This window comes from Lonchura striata, chromosome 2 (assembly GCF_050655825.1).
Source record: "Lonchura striata isolate lonStrDom1 chromosome 2, ASM5065582v1, whole genome shotgun sequence".
Lineage (NCBI taxonomy): Eukaryota > Metazoa > Chordata > Aves > Passeriformes > Estrildidae > Lonchura > Lonchura striata.
The window spans coordinates 143987132-144009289 of record NC_140704.1 but is presented as its reverse complement, the minus strand read 5'-3'; the positions used below and the strand labels follow the sequence as shown (position 1 = coordinate 144009289).

The following is a 22158-nucleotide window of genomic DNA, read 5'->3' as shown; positions in this document are numbered from 1 at the left end:
ACCAGAGAGCCAGAATGAGCTACAGCAGCTCTTGGAGAGCACAGGTCACACTTGCCTTGTTTTCTGCCTCTCAGGAGGTAGTTTGACAGCACTGAGCATAGTCAGTGACACTGGCAGCAGCAAGCCCAGATGGGGTTAGGTGCTGGGCAAAGGCTGAGCCCTGCACCAAGGAGTAAGGAGGTGATGGCCCATTTCCACCACTGTGCTGGCACTGCTGGCACGCTGGAGCTGTGTCAGCCCTGGGTGGGCATCTGCAGCTCTGTGAGGCTTCCCGGGGAGCTGGGAATTTTTTTTCCCTAGTGCACAATACAGATTTAGCTAGATTGGGCTCTGGTTTAGGAAACTGGGGCCTTTTTTCTGTTACTGTATGTTGTAGGTAGGCAAGGAAAGACAACTTCTGTCTGCATGGGGGATAGAGCATAGATAAAGATATAGAATGGGCACATTACCAGTATTAAAAGTTGCCCTCCACATCTCAAGGAATTTATGCTTTGCTCCTTGTGTTGTTATTGAGCTGCTCCCTGGCTGTAGAACCTCTGTGAAATGCAGAGACCATACTTAATTCATAGTGTTGTGAGCTACAGCTTGAGATCCTTGGATGAAAGGCACATAGCACTTAATTATCATTATTGGTACAGACATGTTTTACTGTATGAATATCAATAAGTCCTTTGAAGAAGTCATTGAGCATGCTTGAGTCAGTCTGATTTATATCAAGAATTTTTGTTAGCATTTTTTTTTTTTCCTGGTGGGCTGTGTTTATTATCTCCTTAGATTACTATATCAACAATCCAACATTAAAGTAAAGCAACTTGAAAGAGTATAATTCAAATCCAGAAAAGAACAAAAGTGACTATAATCAGAGTGAAACTCTGTCTGACTCTCTCCTCATTCTTAAATCACCCGATTGTGCTATCACAGTGTGCTTGGTCTGTTACAGCCTTGCCCACAAAAGGCTGTGAATTTAAAGTCATGATGAAAATGTGTTTTTAACCTTAGCTTCCAACTATTTTACTGTAATGGGTCTAAATCGAGCTTTTGTGTGAAGCTGGATGTCTCTTGCTTTGTTCCTGTTCTGTAACAGCTAATCTGCTTACAAAACCTGCTCTTTGTTGGAAGGGATGAACAAGGAGGCAGCACCTGAGGTTTATCCACTGCTGCCTCTCAAGATAAAACAACAGGTTTATCTACTGTTGCCTCTTTTTAAGCTGAGAGAACTTAGGTAACTTAGCTAAAAAGGCATTGGCTGCATCCCCTTCAGTACTCTGAGGGTAGGAGAGGGCAGAATTTGGGGTATGGGCAACAGGAGTGGAGTTGTGGGATGGGTCATGGGGAAGGCCTCCTCTTCCTCCTCAATACCTTTCATGGCTGTGGGACACTTCTCAGTAGCCAGGGTCAGTGCATTCAGGGCTAGGGTTGCCACTTGAGGGACCTGTAACATTGCATTTTTTCTCTCATAACAGTGTTTTGGGGGCAAGTCATTAACTGCTACAATTAATAATCCATTAAGGGATAGATTTAATAATTAATGGTTCTATAACTGGTTGTCTGACAGTTCTCTGTCATCTACATCATCTGCTTTTTGGGCAGCCCTGCAATTGCTGGTGCATTTTATAAGCTGCAGTCATCTATCTTGATAAGGAGCAGTTTTCTAAACCTGTAGGAGCTGGAGCTCTGAAGCCTCTGGGCAGAAACAGTGATTTTTAAATTTGTTTTTCATTATGTGAAATAGTTGTTTTCTATAATTTGTGAAAGTCCCAAACCAAACAGTTTCAGTGTGGGTCATACCAGTTTTTCTGTTAGCCTCAGTTTTTTCTCATCTTTCTTGAAAGGCCACTGAGATCAGATACTTCTGTAGGACTATCCCTCCCACAAAGATGGGCATTTTTGCCTTTTTGAGTCAAATCACAAGACTAAGGTGAACTTCATTATTGTTTTTGTTTTCATTATTTAATTCTTGTTCTGTTAAATCACGTTAAAATACGTTTCTAACATCCTAAAGACTGATGATGTGTCTGGGTAATGGTTTGAGAGCTGAATTACTGGGAGGGGCACCAGGATCTGGTGACACAATGAAAACCCCTGAGTTTTCCTGCAGGATGTTTGAGGTACCAGTTTAGAACTGGATTGTTACAGCATCTCATGACTGACCTTCAAGCTCTGCAGGTCCTGGTGAATTTCGGACTAGGCATATCACATTTTCATGAAAAAAAAAGATGAATCTTTTCTCCTGGTGTAGGGGCATGGGGCTTTCTCCCTTCCCCATCCTTCTGGGCCACCCAGGTGAGCTCCTGGTGCCCTTCCCATCTCCAGCATAAATCAAATAGGAATGGGCAAAACTCTTGCATGTGTAACTCACAAGCATGCATGCATATATGTGACTATAAATAAAACTTTATATATATTTGTGTGTGTCTATGTGTGAATATGACCTGACAGGAATAAAATGTCACTGTGAGTTGGGTGGTGAGGAAGGATGTGAGTGATGAGGAGGTGGCAGTAACTAAGGCTGGAAGAAAGCTTTCTGCTGGATTTTTGATTAACAAGCTTTTAACCAAAGTCTTTATTTCCTATGACAATATTTAAATAATGAAAATAAAACCCCACATGCTGATAGGTTTTTGTGTTGCATTTTGGGTTTTTTTCAGCCATTGCTTCAGTTAGGGGAATTTTGAAAAAGTCAAAGAGTTTTGATTTTTCCAATAAGCTTCAGCTGTAGAGGGTTGAAATGAGAAATGGAAATAAGAGCAGAGGAACCGGAAATTAATCAGGTGAAGGGAAACAGAAAAAAAGGAACTGCCTTGAGAAATGCATGGAGGGAAGAGAGGAGCACAAATTAAGAAAAAGTGATTAAAGAAGAAGCCAACCAGCAAGGCAGAGCAACAAACCCAGAGAGTGAAGACTGCAGCAGACTTTACTTAACAAACACTTTTGTAAAAAAGGATAAAAACCAAAACTCTGAAAAGATGGAGAAAGAGAGCTGCTCCAAGAAATGTGTCACAGAATTAAGGGAAAGGAAGAGCAGTGGGAGTGCTGAAGGGAAGAAGAGAACAAATAGTTAATAATGTTTTTATGTGCATCTGTATGTAAAGGTATGTAAGTGCCAACACCCAAGCTGATGCTAAATAATGTTGAAGAGCAGTTTAAAGACCCCTGAGATCTCCCAAAGAAAGAAAGTTGATCTGCAAGGGTTTCAGTGTCCTGCTATGCTCCCAGTCCCCTCAGTCTGGAGAGAGTGACAGCCTCAAGGTTCTTTTTCCTGCCTGGCTGTTGTTCTCTGCTCAGTGCTGGTCTTTCCCTCACCTACCAGCCCATCTGCAAATTGGATTTCAGTCTCACAGCTCTGATCTGGCCTGATCTGCCATTAATTAAGGAGCAGGATTTCAGCTGGTGTATTTAAAGCTGCTCTCTCTTGTGCCTCGTGTAGTCATGGGAGTGGCAGCAAATGACAATCGCAGTGTGAGCCCTGGTGGTGGGCTGCCATCAGAGGTGCCCCAGCTCAGTGTTGCTAGATGCTGAGGCTGGTCCTTAGTGCTTAGGTTGTGTGTGAATACTTTGCTATTTTAATACCCTCTGGTCACTTCTAGCTTGCTTTCTTCTGTGTTTCTGCTGATGGAAATTCCTGTTTTACTGTAGTAAGAGTTTTGCTGAAGCTGCTACTTCTCCTCACCACTTGCATACAGCTTTTCCATCAGTCTCTGTGTCTGTTCAATGGGAAGAAGGTCTACTGCCAGTCATGGGTCAGGAGGTGACCCATGCACAAGGCCCTCGAAGCTGGCAGTTTCTCTGGGACTGGCTCCCAGGTGGTGCCTCTTCCCACAGCACTCAGAGGCCAGTAATTGATCCAGAAGGAATTTGTGGCTTTGTAGTCATGGTTGCCTGGCTTCAGTTTTGTTTCACTTGGCAAGTAAGCAGTGATCCCTGGCATTCTTGATCATGGAAGCCAAAAAGTAGATCTATAACATAATGAGACATTGAGACATACCCTGCTAAAATAGGTGGATCTGCCATTTCTCTCTTCCAGCAAGACTTCTGTGACAACTCATCCACAAGACAGAGCTGATCTGTCAGCAGCCCTACTAATTTTTCTTGTTTCCATATCAGTTTTCACCTACGCTTGTGGATCACATCCTCTTCTTTCCCCTGGGTCGTACTACAGCACTTCCTAACAGCAAGAGTGCCATTCCTTCTCAGAAGACATCTAATTCATCTCCAAACCCATGATCTCTTGCTTATGCAGCAGCATGAGACCCTCCACCCTCTTCTCAATTTGAAGGGGTCATTTCCCACTATTACCAGCTGCAGTTACATGCTCTTTGCCAAGCCCAGATTCAGTTCCAGCTGCAGAAGGTTTGCTTTGCTGCTGCTGCTTTGAGTTTGGCTGTAGGTTTGCTTCAGGAAAAACAGCTGCTTCAGGGAGCTCTGGGCAGTGTATTGAATATACCAATAACATCTTCTGTTCTTAAAATTTCAGCATCTTCTAAAGTTAAATCAAATTCCTGACATCTCTATGAAAAAAATGCTGTTTGTGGGTTTTTTTCCCAAATAATTGACCCCAACTCTTCCTTGAAATAGTGCTTTTGCTGTTGTTTCATGCTGAATCTGCTGTGAAGAAGGCTGAACTCTATATTCCTGGATTACCAATATTCAGCAAAATTACAACCAGAATATAAAAGAATAAATCAAGAAAGTAAAATATAAGAGGTCTTTTGGGCCCTGTGGTGTAAGAGTCCTGCTCCTTAATATCCATATACAGTTATAACCTATTCAATTACTTTTGTCGTTGCTGTGGGTGGAGAAGGCAGTGTGTGATGTCTCTGCAGATTGGTCAGCATCTGTATGCAGTGGTGTGAGCAAGTCCACTGCAGAACCAAATCCTTTCTTTACTTGCATGTGGTACAACTCCTCTGATATCCCTTGTATTAAAGCCCTGCTGGTGGCAAATAGAAATGAAACCAACTGTGACAGCTCATTAGTGATATATACACCCTCTGGCTGGACATCAGTCTAGTCCAGCTCCCAGGAAAGTATCTACATCGTTTTTAGCACTGTAAGCTGAAATTCACCAAGTAAGTGTTAATACAGCAAGTACTCTTCTGACAGGAAGGGGACAGCAAGGGGACCGAGAGCCTGTCACATAGAAAAATTCCACTTGATTACCAAGTAGTGCTTGCTTGGTAAAATTGCTTTCACCTCCATTTAGGATCATCAAATGAAGATGCTTCTTCAGAGAGTATGCTGGGGAATTCATTGCAAGCCTAACAGTCTCTCTCTGGAGTATTTTCCTTGCAGACTAAGCCCAAAATTTCCATTGCTTAATTTTAATGTATTCTGTTCCTGGTTAATCTCCTGATGCTGCATGTAGAATTCAAAAGAACCTTAACATTTTTTAAAATTTCTTTTATAACAAAAACGACAACTTTTTAAATATAAATCAGCTTGTGTTCTTCTAAATCCCCCTTTTTCCTGGAAAGGCTCCTATGTTTGTACACTCAGAAAAAACCAAAATTACTTATTGTGGTTTCATGTGCAGACAGTGATGGAGGAGACAGAATGAACAGTTTGGCCTTTGATTCATCTTTAAGTTTGCAAAGTCGGTGACAGACTTTTGTTCCTCTCTGTGCCAGTGTAAAATCAAAGTAGTGTGATGGACTTGAGTAACTCTGGCTCCAGCTTATCATTAACTTCAAGGGATTTACTCCACACTTTAATCAGTCACTGAATACATAATCTGACCCAGGAAGAGTCATGAAGTGTAACTCAGTGCCTGATTTGGTCCTGAGCCAATGCTGGTGGCAGAAGTACTTTCAAGAGTTTTGATTAAAGGCATTTCTTAGATAATGAACACTCTTACAGAAAGAAGCTTTATCAAATGCTGAATGAGTATGGTCGACCAAACATTTGCTTTCAACTTCTTCTGATCCACTGTGAAGTAGAAAATCTGATGAAGAGAGGAAGGGTAACCTGCGTGCCAGGTTACAGCATTTGGAAGCACTGGGTTTTGTGTCACCCCCGTGTTCTGCGGGTGGAGAAGGGGATGCTGGAAACACTCCTCAGCTCACTGTGGGTCTTTGAAAAGGAGAGAGAAAATTACCCTTTTATTATAAGGTTTGCCAAATGATCTCTGAGAAAATGTGATATCATTCATATGCATTGCCAAGCTGGAGAGATGCCGCGCATCTTGGCAGTCATCTAGAGCCAACATATAATTCCTTTGGGTTGGTATGGGCTTTATCAGAAACAGCTCCATATGCAGTATTTACATAACTGTGGTGGAGTGTGAGAATAAACACAGCTGTGGCATTGCCCTAAATATTTCAATTCAGTGGGGAATAAGGGAACTTTATCACTGAACTGCAGATAAACAGAAGTCAGTAAGAGGTGGTCAGTTTAGCTAAGGAACAAATCAAAGCTATAATGGCTAGACTGCTGGAAACATTTAAGTGCCTTAGTCTTGGAGTTTACAAAGGTCAGTGGTATTTTCTTCTTTTCAGAAAGTATGGAAATGCCATCAGTCAGCTGCAATACAGAAAACATCATCCAGTTGGACTGGTAAATCAAAGCAGTGTGGGCTGAAAGGCAGAAAAGGAAAGAGTTTATAGGGATGCAGTGCTTTCAGCATCTGATTGCAGTCACAGCCCATGGGTTTCCGGGAAGATTTAAAGTTTATTTTAGTATCTCCATCCTAGTTGATTGTGGAGACAGGAGTCCCGGCTTTTGGTGGAAATCTGCAAGTTCAGTTTCCTAAGGTTTTCTGGTCAAGATTTTACAGCAGTCGCCAAGTAGCAGAATTCAGACAGTTGAGGATTTAGACTTTAGGATGTGTAGATAAAAGTTGGCCTATGCAGCAGCTTGCTAAGGAATGATGCTTGCAGATGTATTTCTGGGAGTGGACAAGTGCTGTGGATAAAAATAATTTTCAGTACAGTCAAAGCAGTATCCTGTTTTGAACTAAGTTTTGAGAAGTGTAAGTTGTATTGTCCAGTCATCTTGTTACTCAGCTCATGGAACAAGGAAAACTTTCTGCAATTGTTAGTGCATCATCATCAAACTTTGGTGACTGACAATCATTCCCAAACTAGCTCTATTACAAGTCACTGAGGGATGAGTATTTTTGCAAGCATAGCTCAATATATGTTTATGCATATGTATATTAGAATTTAGACTTTGATATCACATTTGAATATGTAGATATTAGAAAGAATATGCATTGTTTAGAACCCCTTAAACAGAACTGTTGAGAACTGTCTAAATGTTCATTACTTTAGGAGATAGAATTCTTGTAGAAATACTTAAATAGTCACCATCAAGGAACATATACTTTGATGAAGGCCCAAGTACTAAAATACCTTTGTATGTTAAATAGTGTTTGTATGTTAATCCATGTGTTTGAAAGAAGAATTTACAAACTGGAGGTGAACAAGTTGCCATTTGGAAGCTCTTTCAGCTCTCAATAATTTATTTTTAAATCAAACCTACTACAACTCTAACTTATAAAGAAATCATACAAGTTTTCTTCTGCTCCTTTGCAACTGAAAAAGCAGCACTTTCTTCTGAGCCTTTAGAGTCTGTGTTCAGCACTTTGTTTACTGCATGATGTGCAGTGAGTTTGTAGGGGGAAGTCCCCATGTAGAAACCACAGGCTTTGTAAAGAGCATTGTTTCACACAATCTGTATGGTGTGTTAACATATTTCAAATTCAGCACAGTACTGCTGTGTTGTCTAAATAATTTTTGTTTTTAAAAGAAGTATTAAAATAGGAGGCAGAGGACTGAAAATCTTGATTGCTGCTCCTTGCCTGTTCCCTGATTTGTCTGGGTTCTTCACTTTTCCCTTTTTTTTTCTTGGTGAAATGAGGATGCTGTCACTGACCTCATTTGTGAAGTACTGTAAGATCTCCTGCCAAAAACTTCTGTAAGTAATAAGCAACATTTCATTGATTACCACAATGTATTTTGAAAATCCAAGCCTGTCTAGCTTGTTTTTGGTGGTGGCTGCCTACAAGAACACACTCCAACTCCAGCTCAGTGTCACAGTGGGATTCAGCAGTGGGAGAGCAGTGTTTGTGATGGAAGGACAGACTGGAGTATGGTAACTGTGCATGATTGTAATGATCTGTGGACACAAATGGCTAAATCCTAACCATGAAGGAGATGGCTGTTTCTGGCAGTTTAGAAAAAATGGGAGTGGGATTTGGAAGGTGCCTATCTATAAATACAGTTTTCTAGTTCACAAGGCTGTCATCATGTATCAAGGAATTTTGCTTTGGTACTTGAAACTGAAAATTTGGTGCATCCTGGAGTGGCTAAATAAGAACATTAATTTTCAGATAGTGCTGAACTGCAGCAGCTTTACTGAGGAAGCATGCATTACTGTGTTGGCTCAGTGCTTCCTGAAAAATCAAGTCACTTCTTAAACTATCCAGTGATTTAAGACCCTGAACAGTTCAGCTGCTGAGTTGGGAAAATCATGACCTTTTCTATATTTAGAACAGTGTCTATGTGGAAACCTCCCCTTCCCAAAATGAACAAACATGAAACCAGGGATCCTTCCTCTCTGAGCCCCAGAGAGCTGTGCAGATCGAGTCACCCTCTATTCTGGATTCTGCTAGGGTTTAACAAAATAATTAACACCTCTTAATTGTTAGTTAAGGTCCAAATTGCTGGATTTTGTAATTGCACAACAAATATTTGCATTACAGTTCGTTTTGAACTTCAACCTGAATAAATTCCACTGAGCTAATTAATTTTCTGCTGCAGAAAGGAGTCATTGTGTGTCCCAGAGGCTGGGCAGCCGTACACAGGACAGAAGTACATGATTAGGCTCAGATCCCAGGTTGAATTTGGGAGGGTAACATTTGGGGCTGTCATTGTACATTTATAATAAAAAAGCACAAATGTGATACAGAGTTGAGTGATGGGCAATGACCAGGGCTTTGTTTTATAATTGCCACATAAAGCTAAAACAGGCTATTTGTGGGTTATTTACCAGATGTTCAAGTAAAATGGCCCACAAAGCTATAAAGAGCCCCACTAATAACTAATAACTTCACTAAGAACAGAGCTAAAATAGCTGCAGAATCCTGTCAAAGCACTTTGGTTGTTGTTAACAAAGGTGTTGGCACAGGTCCCATTACCACAATGACCAGGATTCATTTTCCTGAAAACTGTGTTCAGTTGTACTTTTCAAACCACAGTGGAAACCCACAGAATAGTCGAGTGGGAATGTCTTCTTTGAAAAAAAACTCATTTCCTTCTACAGGAGTTTGAAAATCTGTAAAAGGTGCCTGCCAGCAGCAATCATATGATTATTGTTAGCACTTTCTTGTTGCCACTGTTAACAGGATCTAAATGGAGCATTGAGGATGCTGATAACTCCTGAAGAAGGCCAGTTTTGCTAGGTCTGTGTTAATGAGTAGTGGTATCACTGAAACCACAGAACAATCCTAGGAAAATTCCTCTGTTTGGCACGAGGATGATTTTCATTTATCTCTGCATGTATAAAATAAACACACTGAAAAACTCTGGTAGTGCCATGATAACCAGCTAAGGAAAGCAGCAGCTTATCCCTGGCTTTTCCAGAGTCATCTTCCACGCAGTCTGTGGTTCTGCACTGAAGTACAACTCCTGGCACCCTGACTACCAGTGCTGGGGTGGATGTTCAAAGCAAAGTTTCCCTCTACCCACCATGCCAGCAATGGAGCAAGTGGATTACTCTCATCACACAATGCACCCAAATTACCCTGGGATTTTGGAGACAATTACAAACTGGCCTAAAGGTGAAAACTTTGATCTCACTGATGAAGAGGAGCAAGAAGTGACACATGCTGAAGAAGTTCCACCATATAACCAACTATGTCTATGTCAGTGAATGTTCCTCTTGCCTTTATATTCAAAACTCCTATTGACATTCTTTTTGTGGGGTTGCATTAGCACTGGCAAATCCCCTTCTCAAGGATGTTATCATAACACCAGCAGAGACCTGGATTCAGTTAAGATGACCCTACTCTGTTCAGGTGTTTTAAAGGTAAGTTTTTAGTGCTAGGTCTCAATGTTAGTATCCTTTTAAACTCATTGCATTCACTAAATGAGGTAATAAATTTAGCTGCCTATTAGCATATGAATGAACATAATGTTTTCCCCCCCTTTTTCTAGAATTATTGAAGTTCATTCACCTGATGCCAAGCACACTGTGGTGCTCAGGAGTAAGGATTCAGCTACAGCCCAGGCCTGGTTCAATGCCATCCACTCCAGTGTCAATGAACTCATCCCCAGGGTGATTGCAGAGGTCAGAGACCAGCTGGGTAAAACAGGGATTGCTGGAAGTCGAGAGATTAGGCATCTAGGCTGGCTTGCAGAAAAGGTAAGGAAAACACTCTTATTTTCATTTCTAAGCTCTCTCTCTCTTATTCTCTTTTCCTGAATTCAACCTTGTTTGGAAGTAGAGAGACTAAATGAGATTCTGGGGTTTGATTTACCTTTCCTTCAAGACTTTTCTTTTCATAACATGCCAATTTTTGTGCTTTAAAAAATCAAGCAGAAAACTATAACATCCCCATAGTCTTTGTTTCTACATGCCAATTAACAAAGACTTTCCTGGAAGATCAAAAAGTCTCACATCAAGTTCAAGGATGGGACGTGAGTCAAAAAAACTGACAGCAGCTTTTGAATTCACCTGCTGTTACAATCCCCATGATTGTATATATAGGTTGTCACCTTTGACTCCCAGCTTGGGAAGTACCTACTTACTTGGTCCATGGGCCACCCCTCTGCTGTGCCTGGCCTCTGGAGCTGGGCATGATCTCGAGCTTCCCATAAAGGCTGGGAGATTGTTCTTTAATTGCAACCATGCATTTGAGCTGAGCATCCTATCAGCCTGAGCTTGGAATTGCAGCTCTTGCCCGTCTTTCAAAGTTTGAGTCTTAAAATGTTTTATGCACAGAGAAAAGCTGTGTTCTGTTCAAGAGTAGTTTGGGATCTGCTGACCTGTGGAAAGACAATCTATGAATGCACAGGGGTGGTATGTAGATGATCTAATTTTAAATCAGTAGCCTCAGAATTCATTTTAGGCACTAATAACTGATAAGTGTGGATTTGCTATGGCAGCAGTGTTAGAATTGTGCCTAGAAATAATTTCCATCCATCTACTGCCTGGGCAGCCACCCAGAGCATCTCTGCCCCTCCAGCTGGGGGTGTGGGAAAATGGCCACTGTCTTTTCAACCTGCCCTTTCATCCAGCACAGATGTACAAAACTGACTGTAACTGCCCCCCCCCCAAAAAAAAAAAAAAAATACTGTATGTTTGATCTCTTTCTGAGATTTTGTAGATGAAAATATAGAAGCCACAGGCACAGGTGCTGTATTTCTATCTAGTGTCCATTAAGAAGGCGCACCATGAATTTTTAGCAAAACATGCGTCATTGCACCACTTGCAGTGACACAAAGATTGCCAAGACTTTCAGGCAGATTTTCTATCTTTTCCTGTCCCTCCCTCCAAGCTCGCAGAGTGGGGACAGCAGCACAACTCCTTGGCTTAATGCTGTAGAAAATGTAAAAGTTTAGATGAATAATTTGGGATTAAAACACCAAAGGATCGGTAAGTAAATTTTAGCAGTATTAAACTATACAGCCATGGGATCTTTAATCTTGTTTTCCTTTTCATATTTCTATAAACTTATAAAAAGCTGAACATAAGGGGCTTTTCCTGTTGCAAAATGCTTTCCTCTGAAAGGGTAACTGTTCTGCAGTGGATCATAGAGATCTTGTAAATGCAATATTCACAGATCATCTTAAGTGGACACATGACTCCTGGTTTATGAATTTCCTTTTCTTACAGCTAATACACAATATCACATTGAAAAGCTCTCCTCTCCTCTCCTCTCCTCTCCTCTCCTCTCCTCTCCTCTCCTCTCCTCTCCTCTCCTCTCCTCTCCTCTCCTCTCCTCTCCTCTCCTCTCCTCTCCTCTCCTCTCCTCTCCTCTCCTCTCCTCTCCTCTCCTCTCCTCTCCTCTCCTCTCCTCTCCTCTCCTCTCCTCTCCTCTCCTCTCCTCTCCTCTCCTCTCCTCTCCTCTCCTCTCCTCTCCTCTCCTCTCCTCTCCTCTCCTCTCCTCTCCTCTCCTCTCCTCTCCTCTCTTCTCCCCTTATGGGCTGAAATCTTATTGTGTATTACTCAATATGGACCATTTTGAAGTCTTTCTAAATTTAGTGGTGAAACCTGTTTTGCCTTTGTTAGGGTCATGCTGTGACTCTGTGCATGTTCCAGTGTATTTATGGTGGCTGTTACCAAGAATTAGCCTTGAGAGATTTGCAGTGACATTGTTACTGAAAAGACAACTTATTTTTCACTAAAAACCATTCAGAACTGTGCAGTAGTAACAGGATGATGCCAAAAGTTGCCACCTTTCTCTCATGTTGGAGACCTGTTGAAAAGTAGAAAAAATACCTACATGTGGCAAAATGTGATGTGAAATTCTGTTTAGTCTTACTGGACTGTGGGCTGTACAGCCTGGATGAAGGAGATAACCTGCATATACTGTGAATATGCCAGCTGTTTACATATTGTTTCAGAGGAAGTTTTCAAGGCAGCTGAGGGAGGTGCAGACCAGAGCTGTTCCTTATGAAAAAAACCTAGGTTTTTTAGTGGGAAGGGATTAAATTGTGCAGTGATTTGTGGAAGTCCCTGTGAATACCAGTGTGGTTCTTTTGACTCTGCCTGGATGCCAGGTGCTCACCAAAGCTGCTGTACCACTTCCCCTCTTCAACTGGACAGGAGAGAGAAAACAAAAGGCTTAGGAGTTGAGATAAGGGTAGGGAAATATAATTCACCAAATACCATCATGAGCTAAACAGACTCAACTTGGGAAATTTAATTCCATTTAGTACCAAACAAAACAGAGTAGGGTAATGAGAAAATAAAAACATATATTAAAAAAAACCTTTCCCCTGCCCCTCCCTTCTTCCCTTGTGATTTTCTCTACCTTTCTCCCCTCCCTGTGGCACAAGTGGACCGGAATGGGGGTGTGGTCAGTTCATCGCACCTTGTCTCTGCTGCTCCTTCTTTCTCAGGGAAGGATTCCTCACACTGCTCCCCAGTTCCAGGGTGGGGTCCCTCCCACAGGAGCCAGTCCTCCTGGAACTTATCCAGCATGAGTCCTTCCCATGGGCAGCAGTTCCTCACAAACTGCTCCAGCGTGGGTCCCCAGCAGCAGCACAGGTCCTGCCTGCTCCAGGGTGGGCACCTCTCTCCACAGGGCCCCCAATCCTGCCAGGAGCCAGCTCCAGCGGGCTTCCCACAGGGTCTCAAAAGCATCTTAGACTGTAACTTTTGAGACAGCCTTTATGGCATCATTTTATGTTACTTACATAGCATATCCTTGAAGTGAATTCTCAGCAAAATGGGAAGACTGTGAGTTGAATTCCTCTGCTTGTTTGGGGAATGCAAAATGTAATCCCATGGAAATTTCACTGTAATTTGCTGTGATTACTCTGTACTTCAATTAAACTGTTTCCTGGTTTGATATTTTTATATGACTAGGCTCTAAACTTAGCTCTAAACTTCAACCTACATGACACTACAAAAATAGATTCATTAGGGGAGCCTCCCTCAGGTGGGTAACATTAAAAAAAATAGTAGGTTATCTAAGATACTAAGCCATTGCATGCTAACAGGATTCTGCCACCTTAACTGAACTTCTCTGTGAAGAAAGCACTAAACATCTGCTCTTCAACCTGAAATTTCCATCTTGCAATTCCACCTTCAGGTTCCTGGTGGGCAGTGAGGGTCTGTTTTCTGGTAAATAGAGAGCTCTGCATCACTTTAAAGCAAATGTTCTCTGTGGCCTTCTTACAGGCAAGGAGAAAAACAGCCAGAAGCAATCAGAGTTGCCATCTTCCCTCTGTTAATAAGGAAGTAGCCTTGTCCTGACCTTGGCCTTATGAGGAAGGTTTCTAAAGCTGACCAAGGATTAGGGAGTTTTATTAGTCACCAGCATCCTAAAACTTCTCTGTAACTAAGAGAAATACCGAGTGCTGGTTTGTAATGAGGTGTGTGCACTCCTCATCACTTTGTGCTTCCTGTATTTGTCTTTTCACTTCAGCAAGACCTCTGCATTTAACAGCTGTACAAAGCATGAGGGAATAATTAGATGTGTGTTTTAATTTTTCGAAGTCTTGTCTTTTTGTTCCCTATAAAGATACTTTTGGCAACCAAAAAAAAAAAAAAATTAGTAATGTCATCTAAATTAAGGAGCTTTTCCAAATGTGTATTGTTTCTGTTCTTTCAGGAACACTTTAAATCCTTGTAAAAATGTCTTTCCCAGCTTTCCCCCCGCCTCTTTTTAATACTTCTGCACATCCCAGGACTTACAGAGAAGTTGGAACAGGCATGGTTGCTCTTCTCCTTACACTTACACATCTACTACTGAGTTCCTTCATGAGGAGCAAATTCTGCTCTGAAGTGAAGAGCTAAAACACTGAGGAAATGGTGGTTTATTTTATCACTCTGTAACATTTGCTCCAATAGAGAAAAATATTGTTGGCAAAAGCTTTATCTAATTTTTTTCTTCTTTGATGCAAACACAAAAAGGTGTTTTGGCGAAAGAGGTTTTGTGAAGGTAGCTTTTGCCAATTCAGCAGTCAGCCACACAAGCAAAAGCATGACTGGCTTCAAGGGCAGCTGAAACTGCAGCCAGGCGCCAGCATCAAGCTGGGTCAGTTAAGAAAAAAACCCAAAACTAAATAAAACCCTGAGCTGTGCATCTCTCTCATCTGTCCTCACTGTGCCAATTATACTTTTCATGTAGGCTTGAAAGAAAGAAAAAGCACTTCTGCAGCCAGAGACTGTTCTGCTTTCCGGATGTCAAATGTCTTACAGGCAGTGGGCTTCTTAAAATTGACAAAAAGCTCCTTTGAGAAACTTAAAAATAGGAATTCCTGCAACTTGCCTTTTAGAATGTTAATTTTTGAAGCCGCAGAAAAAGTGACCTTAAGGGCTTTTCTCACTAGCTCTTAACCCCAGCACTTGGTTCCTGTTCATGTTGCTCTGCTTGCGCAGGGCGAGGGTGTTGCTGCTTCCACAAGTCTGCTGTGGGTTTCAGAGGGGAGAAAAGAGATGAGGGGAAATAACCAAAGCAACCTGGTGAGCCAGAGCTGTTTCTCAGCTCCTGACACTATCTCTGAAATGAAAAGGGTGTTACTATATTACAGGCTCCTCAAACCTCAGATAACCATATCATTGTGTTAGTGCTGAAGTGCAAGGCATGTCGCAGCAGAGTGATCTTCAGTATCGAGCTGTATATTGCAGTATTACATTTATCTCTCTGCTCTCTCTCTAATTCAGAGGAGCTAGTGATAACAGGAAAACTGTGAGATGTGCAAGCTGTCCAAACAAGATTTAGGCAAATGACATGAGAGTGTATTTGAGGTTATTTTTCTTCCTCAGTATGAAATGAAAATGTTACCATTTCCTTAGGAAGCATGTTCACAGGTTAGCAAAATAAGTAGACAGCAACAGAGCCATGTTGTTATTCTCATCACAGACAAATGAGTTTTCAAAGAAATGGAGATCTTTAGTTAAAAAATTTTATATAATTTCCAAATTGTAAAAGTGAGCTTAGGATGTCTTTACACAATAAATCCACCAGCCCACCACGTAGTTAAAACATTTTGCCATTATTTAACATTATATGTCTGATGTTATCTGATTTTATTTATTTGTATCTGACTTTAACCGTCTTCCTATGAAGCACAGCATCTGCTAGGCAGCATTTTAAAAAATGTGGCATGGCTATGTCTGTGGTTGCAGCTGCCACTGTTCCCCTTAGCACTTCCAGCTCTTCCATCATGGTGGTGGCAGTTCTGGTAGAAAAGTCATTACTTTTGGAGAGACACCATTAATTTTCTGCAGGTTTTGTGACAGAGGCAAATCCCAGTGCAAGGCACGTAATGAGAACCTGTGGCAAGGAGGAGGGGATTGGGAAGCTGCTGCTTCATTAGGCAGTGTGTCACTGTTTCTCTGGGGTGACTGCCTCATCAGGCCGCACAGTCTGAAGCAGCAGCATTTTCAGGAATAAAATCCAGGTTATACTAATCCCTAGGTCTCTCTTCTGTGCCTGGAAAGTGCCTGTGCATGTGTAGGCTGAGCCTACAGCAGGCTTTGGGTTGTACTGTGTGTTAACCCAGTACAAATCAATATATGATTTAATCAGATAAATAAATAAACTGCTGGAAAAATGGGTGTTTACTAAAAAAACTATTACTGAAATGCCTAACTTTTTTGGAAAGGATTTACAGAGAAGTTTGGAAATACTACTCACCTGTAATATCCAGGAAGAAGAGCAAGTCAATTTGGTCCTGCTCTCCTGTTTTTTGTGGTTAAAGAAGGATGCAGTTTCTCATATTGATAATATACATCTGGTCATAATATTAAAATTGATCTGACCTTTTAGAGATTACACCTCAAATAGAAAACCTTCTCTGTGTTCTAAATTAGAAATTGAACTTTTAAGTACCAGCTAATGACTTTCTGTGGAGCACTTACATCCAAATGAAGAGTCCCAGTTTTGCCCTGTGTCACTTAACCTTGCAGCTTATTAATTCCAGAACATATTTGTTTGCTTTGTAAAACACCAGAACAGAGTTCTTAATTACATTAACAGTCTTCATTATCTGGGATAACGATCAGCCTGTTCTTAGGAAAGACGTAAACCTGAAATAGCATGAAGAGTAATTTCCTCTCCAAGCTTCAGTGAGGTTCCTCCACAGGCCATTTTTACCAGTAGTGACATCGTTCTCTCCTTGCTTTCAGTGCCTTCAGTAAATGGCTGTATTTAGGAAAACTCAGGCTGAAAACGGCCTTTTCATTCACTGTACTGTTTTAAAGGCTTTGCCTTTATCTGTAAAACACATGCTATTTCTTCCCATGCCAATGAGAGATGAGCAAATAACAAAAATAAGTGAAGTGCTTATTGCAAGGAGACTGGAAAGAAGAATAGGTAAAAGTAAATAATGAGAAATTATAGGAATATGGTGGTAAATGCATGAAGGACCTGAAATTGAAAGTCTGTATTTCTGCAGTAAAGTTGGTTGTTGTACCGAAGGAAAACCCCTCTATCAGATAATTATAGAGCACAGTTAAGTAGTGAGTGAGCACTGTTGTGCCTGTGGTAGCCTTCAGGTATTAAATTATTCTTGCAGAAGTTGAGCTGCAGTGTGAACTGGGCCCTGCATATCCCCTTACCCTTCCCATGAGGGCTGGATTAGTTCTGGTCAGATCCCAGCAGAGGTAATCACATCCTTCCTGCTCTCCCTCTGCCTCAGCTTTGATCTGACTGTCCTCGCAGACTTAGCTTTCTCCATAAAATACAGCATATGTCTATCAGTGTTCCTATGAACCCCAGGAATGATGAGAAAGTTCCTTTTGATAATTATTCTTCTCCACAGAGTTTAACTTCTCCCTGCCTGTGTCAGGACGCATTCGGAGCCCGAGGCGTGGCTGCTGCTCTGTCAGAGTGCCTGCCCGGGCAGGGCCAGCAGCCCCAGGCAGGATCCACAGGGCTCTGCTGTGACAGGGAGCTCTGCAGATGTCTGGTCAGCAACCCTGGGTACGGCTTGAGAGGAACAATGCTGGGCTGCAGCTTGAAAGGTGGGAGAGGATGCTGAAAGGAAATGGGGAGTTCAGTGCCTTCCTGAGGTGTGGGAGCTGTTTCTCTTGGTTCCTTCAACAGAACAGGGTGTTAGCTGTGGGACCACATCCTAGTGTGGTCTGGAGCACATCCTGGTGTGGCTCTGGGCACTGGCTATGTTGCACAGTGTGTCTCCCACAGCATGAATACTTAACTCTTTGTTCTAGATAACCCAAACTGGAACTGCTGTTTGCTAGGTTGGATTTTCCTGGACAAGAAACTTTCTAGATTTTGGCAATTGAGGTATTTTCTTCCTAGATTTTACTACATTTTCAGGATGTTGGGCCTTTCCATCTTTTGCCTTGGCAGTTGCAGTTATATGTCCAAAAGGGTCCAGCTCCCCTCATGCATGTGCTGGGTCATCTCACCTTTTGGGGCTGCACAGGTTGGAAAGCCTCTGTTTGAATGTATTTGCAGTACAGTTCATTTGAAAAAAAAAAAATAAAACAAAAAACAGCAAAGATACAGGTGTGATGTGAAGGAAGACTTTGATTCCCTTCATTCAGAAGCTGGGGAAAAGGTTCCTTTTTTCTCTCAGCCTCTGACAGAAAATATTGTAAGAAAGATAGTGAAGGAATTGGAGGCAGTGATGCCCTTTGGTATTCAAACGTGATTTAAATGCAACATGAACCTACCTCTTTTATAAAACATGTTGCGTAGGGAGCAGAGACCTCTACTGATCCCATATCCAGCACTGCTGTCAGTGGGGAGTGGAGGGTGGTGCTCTAATTGTTTTAAGTGCTTAAGTGCCAAAACAACTGATCTGCTTCTGTCCCAGTGTGTTTCTGCCTCCTCTCCCTGGTGCAAGTAGGGTGCCAGCAGTGGTGGGTTAGGAAAGGGGAGTGCCTGTTCTTGCCCAGCTGTGGGATGCAGGGTGGGAGAAACCAGACCAGCACAATGGTTGGGGAAGGTGTGGAGCTCATCCTGGGCATTTGGAGATGCTGTGGAGTGGTTATTCAGGGTGAGGAAGCTGCCATTAGGGCAATAGTTTGGAGCAAACTCGGCTGAAACAAAGAGCAAGGCAAATGCAGTCTGGGCAATGGGAAAGCCCCGAGCACTGGCCCCACTGACCGCAGCCCCGAGCTGCGCTGGGGACACCCTCAGCCCCTGCTCCCACCTCACTGCCATGGGCAAGAAGGGCTGCTTGCATCCCCAGGGCTGATCCACCCTGAGCACGCAGCCATGCGATGTGGGGGTGCTGGCAAACACTGTTTTGCAAGAGCTGTGCCCTTGCACTCTGTCTGTTTGCTCATTTGTCTGCATTTTTCTGCTTACAGGCTGCATGATAGAAGCATAAAAAGAAAGGGATTGTCTGTCTTAGAGAATCCTGGATTTTTCAGGCATTAAGTTCCCATCAAAACTGCATTTTCTCTGTTCAAAGTTACCTGGTTCTCATTTGCTGGTTTTGTCTCCTGAAGTTAAAAATCACCTTCAGGGGAATGGAGAGGCCCTTAGGGGAGTGTTGACCTTCAGGCTTTGCCCAGTATGAATTCCTCTCACCCCAGGCATCGTTTCTTTGGGTTTTTTTTTCTTAGCATAACAATACTCCTATTTTAGGTTTTTGATTAATGGCATGAATAAATAGATCAGAAAGCAGCAGAACTGGCCATAAAAAAGCCTCTTTGCTCTGCAGCCCCTCTTCTCCCCCCAGGCCCCTTAGCTGATCTCCAGAGTAAACTTCTGGCAAAAGTAGAGCTATTCTTAGTAAAAATATCCTAATTTAGAGAGAAACATTTGTAATTTTTTCCTCTCTTTTTGCATATTATTGCCCCATCATGCTCACCCACTCAGCTTGTAGTCAGAGGAGTGCTATCCCCACCCACATGTGCTTTCAGGACAGATGAGCTGGTTAACGTTGGAGGGCTGTTGTGGAAGAGCAGAGTAGCACTGCTGGTACAAGCAGGAGCAATATATGCCTTGAAAGCTGTTTTGCCAAACAACTGTTAACAGAGAAAAATAAACAGATTTTCTAACTATATCTTGAGGAGAGGTTGTGTTCTTTGTTGGAAAGAGGGATTGACCTTTAGAAGAACAAGAGAGTTTTAAAAGAACAGTGAAGAGGGAAAAGTTACATGCATTACAATTTTTGTTGTGGCAAGACATTCACTCAGTACCTACTCTACAAAACCAGTTCAATTTTAATGCTCAACCTCTGGTTATGTAACAAATTATTAAAAGACTATTAATACCAACCTTTTACCTTATTATTGAATCCTGTAAAAATAAAATTATACTCCATAATACCATGAGAACCTTTAAAAATGTGCCATTAGACAATTATATTGCAACACAGCAACTCTGTAGACTGCAGGGAAGTGTTTCTCATACAGTCTAATTGTTGTATCAATAGCATTTTCAACACCCTTCATTACTGAGGAAGAAATAACATGCTGATACCATATGTAAAATAGCATACTTTGAAGTTCTGATTTCAGGGCTTGTCTGTGGGAAAAGTGCTTGAGTATTGGTGAAATCCTTGTAAGAACTGTACTTGAAACAAATCCACAATTGAAAAGGTTTCATGTATCATTCCTCTTCTCTCTCCCACTCTTAAATTAATGATTGTTTTATTTTAGTTATTTTAAGATGGGAAATGTTTTGACAACGGAGTTTTAACATTAAAAAAAATATTGCTGATAAAGAAAAATCCTTTTATTCCCTTTACTCCAGATTCTTTAGTTCTGAAGATTTATTTCTGCCTGCAGAATTACCCTCTCTTCTTAAGTGGACAGTAATTGATAGTGCACATCACAATAATAGTCTAAGGAGTCTCCTAAACCCCAAGCCCCACAGCTATCTTTAAGCTCCACATTGTCTTTACTGTAATGTAAATAAAAGCTTTAGAAAAGGACTGAAAGAAATTTGATAGCAAGGGAGCCTTGTCCTCTCCAAGGGATTTCCTCTACTCATTTTTAATGAGGCCCATATTAGTTGTCATTTGTACCTTCCCTGATGAATAGTTTGGAAGAAAAGCTTTCTCCATGCACAGCGAAATTTGTGCCAAGTTGCTGACCTTTGCTTTTGGTGAGACCTCATTTGAGTCCGAGTCCCAAGCCCAAACATATTGTTGGATCAATCACGTTGATTTTTGGCTCAGATGGTAATGCAGGGCTAATGAGTTGTGCTGTGTACACATTAACCTCAGACCTGGAGCACCTGCAGCAGGCTCGGAGCAGAACGCGCCGGGGCTGCAGGGAAGACATTCCGTGCTGGAATCTTAATAGAGGGAGACAATAAAAACAGTAGGGCAGTATCACAGGTTCACTGCTTGTGGGATGTAGGATTTAATCAAAGCTGGAAAAACAAACTGCCTTCTGTTCTGTTTGGAAAAAAAAAAAACACCTCAGTACCATAAAGGTGCTTTATGAAGTGTGAAATAGAGAGGAAAGCCTGAATGTTTAAACAGTAAGACAATGATTCTACTACCAAAAGGGAATCTGCTTCAGGGAACAGCCTTTGAATAACATTAGATTTAACCTTGTCAGAGCTTACAATCTAATGGCTATAATGGCATTGCAAAGAATTTGGGAGCATTGAGGTGTTTTTTTATTAGTAGATGCCTTATTTAGCAATATTTAGCAAAATTCTCCTTTCTTCTTAAGTAAAATTCTTCAGATTGATTGTTGAATTTCCACAAACAGCCATCATTACTTGTTTTGAAAGGTGTTTCTGATCATTTCCAAAAGCAACATTTCCCTCAAAGGACAAGATTTTACAATTGTGAATCTAGGGAGAGAGAGTATTTCGCGAATCATCCTTATGGAGAGATAGACAAAAATCTCAACATGCACAATATCCTTGTACTGACTGTTTTCCTCAGTTGAAGCATTAGAAAAGGAAGGGTTACTCAATGACTAGTACAAAAGAAACATTTTCAATTTTAATTTTAGTGTAAGCTCCAAACAATCACTTGTAAGGGACAGAGAAATAGAGACAGAATAAATTTCATTTCTGCAGATCACACACAGTTTTGCGTCCTCCTCTTTGTGCAATGAAAACAGATCAATAAGGCTGAAAGACCATTACTTCTTCAAATAGAAAATCCAGTGAAATCAAGTGGAAAAACCCAGAGTCCATAGAGATCCAGTGTTTTGTGTTCACATTAAACTTTGGATGCAAGATAGGAAACAGCTGAAAGGGACAGGGTGATAAGGGGGTAGAAGTATCCAAAACAGGACTTACTAGAAGAAGAAAGTTCTCTACAGGTGTGAGAAGCTGCCCCATCATGCATTGTTGTGGCATTGCTGGGAGGGCATTTTGGCTTGTACAGTGAGCCTGTTCAATAGTCAGGATACAAAAATGGGGTCTGGAGCCAAAGTGCATGTATGTCTGAAGGACATATGTCTGGGGATTTGGACCTTCTGCTCTCAGTGTAGTGACATTGAAGACAAATGGGCTTTCCAAAGGTTTTCTCAGATGTTTCTGGATTCCCTGAGTTTCAGGTGTTTCTGCAGTACCAGTAGCCCTGCTGGAAGGAA

General features: G+C 41.7%; 1 protein-coding gene across 1 annotated transcript in view; it reads left to right on the top strand.

Annotated features, from left to right (window-relative positions):
• SNTB1 (syntrophin beta 1) overlaps nt 1–22158 on the top strand; it is a 111308-nt gene that overhangs the window by 59565 nt on the left and 29585 nt on the right. The window contains exon 3 of the mRNA XM_021546490.3: nt 10155–10362. Coding sequence (XP_021402165.1) covers nt 10155–10362 — 208 coding nt within the window. The remainder of the gene's footprint in view (nt 1–10154; nt 10363–22158) is intronic.